This window comes from Protobothrops mucrosquamatus, unplaced genomic scaffold (genome assembly GCF_001527695.2).
Source record: "Protobothrops mucrosquamatus isolate PMUCROS unplaced genomic scaffold, P.Mucros_1.0 scaffold2729, whole genome shotgun sequence".
Taxonomy (NCBI): Eukaryota; Metazoa; Chordata; class Lepidosauria; order Squamata; family Viperidae; genus Protobothrops; species Protobothrops mucrosquamatus.
Window position 1 is genome coordinate 87770 of NW_015388772.1, and position 5070 is coordinate 92839.

At 41.7% G+C, this 5070-nt stretch overlaps 1 protein-coding gene across 1 annotated transcript in view; it reads right to left on the reverse strand.

Moving 5' to 3' along the window:
- Positions 1 to 3328: 3328 nt before the first annotated feature.
- LOC107296277 (tubulin polymerization-promoting protein family member 2-like) overlaps positions 3329 to 5070 on the reverse strand; it is a 5715-nt gene continuing 3973 nt past the window's right edge. The window contains exon 3 of the mRNA XM_015825622.1: positions 3329 to 3511. Coding sequence (XP_015681108.1) covers positions 3329 to 3511 — 183 coding nt within the window. The remainder of the gene's footprint in view (positions 3512 to 5070) is intronic.

A 5070-nucleotide genomic window follows, 5' to 3' on the forward strand; every position in this document is an offset into this window, starting at 1 on the left:
ATTTTATTTAGGGACGATTTTAAGTATAATTTTAATTGGAACACAGCCTCTAATATTTGGTTTTTAATTTGGTTTTAGAAGGGTTTTATTTTTGTATATTGTTATTGTATCTGTTTTTAATATGCTGTGCACCGCCCTGAGTCCTGCGGGAGAAGGGCGGTATAGAAATTAAAATAATAATAATAATAATAATAATGTGCTACTGCTATTATTAAAGCATTTTATTTCAGTAGAAAAGTGTTAAAGTACTACAGTACTGAAATAATGTATTAAAAGTTTCTTAGCTGTCCAACTCTTATGAAGGATATTGACTAGATAAAATACAAACTGTACCAGCTCTTCCTATGGAGTGAGGAGACAATTTAGGATCAACATATTGCTTCAAAAACTATGGAAGTTTGTGATGGGCTACTGCTCTCTGCCGGCCATTAAGGGAATTGTGCAGTGTGGATGTTTATTAAGTGCCAGCTTGATGCTGGTTGTCCGTTTCTTCTCTTTCCTTCCACCTTTCCCAGCATTACAGGTTTCTCCAGAGAGCTAGGTGTTTGCCTGAGTGAGCCTGGTTATTTAGGCTTTGAGTGGGAACTCTGGATTTGTTTGGTAATCCATTTGTTTCCTTAAATATTGATATTCTCAGAAGTCTTCTCCAAAGTTTAAAAGTGTCAGGGTCATGGAGAATACCATTGCCCACAAGTTCCATTCTTAACTGTATCTTTAACTCAAATTTGTACAGGTAGTCCTCAACTTACAACCACAATTGAGCTGAAAATTTATGTTGCTAAGTAAGACAGTTGTTAATTTTGTGCCCCATTTTACTACCTTTCTTGCCACAGTTGTTAAGTGAAACACTGTAGTTGTTAAATTAGTAGTGACTTTCCCATTGACTTTACTTGTCAGACGGTCGCGAAAGATCACATGACCCTGGGACACTGCAACCGTCATAAATATGAACCAGTTGCCAAGCATCCAATTTTTGATCATGTGATTATGGGGATACATCAATGGTCGTAAGTGTGAAAAACAGTCATAAGTCACTTTTTTCAGTGATATTGTAACTTTGAACGGTCACTAAATGAACTGTTGTAAGTCGAGACTACCTGTATGCAAGACAGAACTTATATGTACAAATAGGCTATTATTAAAAATGGCAGAGAGCGTTGTCCTTCCTCAAGCTGACAAATCGCTGAAGCCATGTAATGTTTTCATAAGTTACTGAAAACCACTGAAAATAGGCTGTTTATTGAAAACATATGGCTTCAATGATTCATAAAACATTGCATGACTTCAACAGTTCATTCGCTTGAGGAAGGACAATGCCAGCCACTTCTTTTAGTAACAGGCAGCATGTTCATATCTAAGGGTTGTCCTTAAGTCAGACATTCTTAACTGGGGGACTATCTGTACCTTTTTCAAGATCTCATGGCGACTCTCCCAGACTCTCTCCCAGAATCACTTGAGATGGGCAGCCATATAAATGAATAAATAAAGGTGGTAGTCTGTGGTACCTTTTTGAAAGTGTTTACTATTATAGTTAGTTCTTAACTTACCTTTCAAAGTTATGACAAACACACACACACACACAAAAAAAACTATTTAAGACCTGGTCCTCAAGTTACAATCGCTGCAAAGCTCCTATAGTGATTGGCATCTAAATAAGGAAAGGGTTAGAATTGTTCCCTTGTTTTGGAAGATCCTTCATTATGTACCACATCTTAATCCACATGGCATGCCTCATTTCCTTTCATTGCCATATTCAAAGAGACACAAGAGTTTCTTCATACTGACTTTGGATGTTCTTTTCTTACAGATTCTTATCCAGGCCTCTACTAAAAAGCTTATTGATAAAAGAATTAACTTGCATCTTACACTTGCAAAACTTATCTCTGAGCTGTCAAATTAATCTATGGGATATGAAAAGATGCCAATTGTAGGCATGAAGATGTTAGGTCCTCAAAATTCAATCATGCTTGCTTCTATATATGTATGGCTGTTTTATAATTATATATGTGTGTGTGTACATGTATATATATACACACACATACACACCTACATACACACACACAAACACACACACACACACACACACACACACACAGAGAGAGAGAGAGAGGGTTCAAGCCTTAATGATATATATGCCATCATCTCTTTTAGCCACATTCCAGAGGCCAAAATATATTGAATTGAATTGGCTAGTACAGATGATGAAACTCCATTTCTTAGATACCCTAATTCTTTTCCTGTTGTGATGGATTGGATATTCCTCATAGTGTAGGCTTGAGCCAGATTTATGACTTGGTCAACCAGGGTTCCCAGAGCCTCACCTCTATGAGTACTTCTATGAGTACTATGAGTCTGAGTCTTTTTCCTGTTCTTAGCCAGGAAATAGTAAAACAATTAGCCTCAAATGGGAGAAACAATGGGAGTTAAACATATGTGTTAGTCTTTAGGGAATGCACAGAAGGAACAGCAGTGCCCCACTTGTAGATCTTTTTCAGTTCATGGAGGGCTCTGTATCTTGTTGCCAATAAACCAGAACTGCCAATGTTCCTGGATGATGTCCTAATTTAATTATAACTTACAATTTATTGTAGCTTATGTTTCCGCAGAGCAAGGCGTGAAGTGTAGAAGATAAATGATCTGGGCTCATTTATATACTTACAACCTTTGTCTCAATGCTGTATAGGTACAGGCATGAATTTGTTTTATATCATGTTTTATGTGTTGCACATTATGCAATACACATTAGTGCCAAAAATCCTAGCTTCTCATACAAACTAAGGGGAGCAGATCTGGGAGTGACGAGGAAACAAGAGATGTTGGAGTACAAGTAGTCCTTGACTTATGACTATATTGGAGCCTGCCCTTTATGGTCGGAGATCTTGATGGCTGTTAAGTGAAGCACTCAAGTGATTGCCTTGGGACTGCCCAATTGATGGCCACTTCCAGGATTGCATTACCTGGCCAACAACAAAGTGACCTGCTTCATTTTCTTAATGTGAACTCCACAGCATTCCATAATGTTCCGCAGCAATACAGAACACTGCAGAGTTGTGTTAAGAAAGCAAAGCAAGCTGCTTTGTTGCTGGGCTGCTTCCAGGGGTTACCCTGGTGGGGTAGGAAACAGGTCGAAACCTGCAGGGATTCAGTGGAGGGGAATGGAGGATAGAAAGGCTGGGGAGCGCTGCAGTATATCTGCGATTAATCGTAAGATTGAATGACTATATAGTCCCACAAACACTAAACACAATCATTTAGAACAGGTCTTTATTGGCCTCTCATTCCAAGGCCAAGGAGAACGGCAGGTTTTCCAGGAGGCCCCGCTTCACATCTAGTGGCTCTTATCATAAGTCCCAGCTCCCTTATAAGCCCCAACATAGCCGCTGTTGTCTGTCAGCTCTGCACGCCCAGCTATCCCTTTGCCTTTGCCACTTTCGTCAAAGCGTTCCTTGTGAGAACCCGTGTATTTGCTGGTGTCCGTCAGTCTGTCTACTGCCCCAGTTGCAACAGCTTTCTGCAAGACAATTAAGCAAAGTGTTAGCTGCCTGTTGAAGGTGGATGTTGGGGAAGGGAAGATGATGGTGACAAGCTGATTCTCACACATGGGAAATTCACAGGTCTGTACAGGTGAGCTACAGGGATGAACAACAAGTGGGATGTGTGGCTTTTATTGACACCAAGAGGATCTACGTACTGGGTGAATTTTAGGCAGCTTAGATGAAAACAACCTATATTCTGTCCTTCCCAAATCTATTCTGGGGGAAAAATTAATAGAGAAATCATTCTAGATTATGGGCTTTTTAAAGCAGGGCTTTTCAACCTTTTTACCGATTGTACCACTTTTAGGATATGGCAATATTTGAGTACCACCTAGCAAGGTGTCAAAAACTTGATGACCAAAAAAAACACCTGTTCAAAGTTGCAATTGCACTGAAATGACTTATGACCATTGTTCACACTTATGACCATTGCAGCATGCCCAGGGTCATGTGATTTATATTTGGATGCTTGGCAACTGATTCATATTTACAATCGTCACAGTGTTCCAGGGTCATGTGATCCCCTTCTGCAACCTTTTGACAAGCAAAGTCAATGGCAGAGCTGCTGGTGGCCAAGTGCTAAGGCGGGACTTCCTTTCCTCCCTCCCTTCCCTGCCTCCCTTTTTCTCATTCCCATCTCCTTCTGAAGGAAGAATTTGAAACCCCCCCCCCCCATATTTTTCCTCTTCCGTATATTGATCAAACAAGGAAAGGCCTCCAGAGACAGAAAAGACAAGCTGCTGAGTGAACTAGCTTAAAAAGGCACGTTCCCCTTTAAGAATTAGCTACTGGCTAGAAAGGAAAGTAAGGAGGGCAGCTGGCACTTAAGGAAGAAAAAAAATGTAAGTACTGGCTGCAGGCTAAGGCAGCCTCCCCAAATGGCTCCATTCATAAGTAAAAGAATGCTACAGGCAAAATCCATTCAGGAGAAAAATACTTCAAAATCCCTTGCAGCAAAACTTACAGCTAACAACAGCAGAGCAATAGAAGCTAACAGGAGACATCAGCCAAATAGAAATTGCCAAACACTCCTTAAGAACACAAAGCCCACATTGCACAAATCCCAGAACTTCAAAGTCACAAAAGCACACAAGAATCCTTCCACTCTCCATCTCCCTCCCTCGTGCCTCACCTCCAGCCATTGCTGCCTTTTTTCATTCCTCTTGGAGGGCGACCCCTCCCCCGCTGCATTTCTTGCCTGTTTGCTGCTGCCAGCACAGGTGGCTGCCACAGCAGTTGTAGATCGGCTCATGGCCAGCCTGCTTGATTCCTCAGCCTGCTTGATTCCTTCTCCTCCTCCGTGCAGCTGACTCCACCTCCTCCCAAGGCTGCTGCTTTTTTTCTCTCTCCCTCTCCTGCCCAAACTGCCTCCTTTTATAGGCTCTCCTGTCTCCACCCCCCTCCTCCTTTCTCATGGGGGAGGGTGAGCCAGAAGTGAGCCTGGGGCCTTTGCAGCTCCAGAGGACTCTCTCACTGTAAGTCCTTGCCTGTGCTGGCTCTTTCCCTCCCCCACTACACTTGGCTAGGCAGGGCT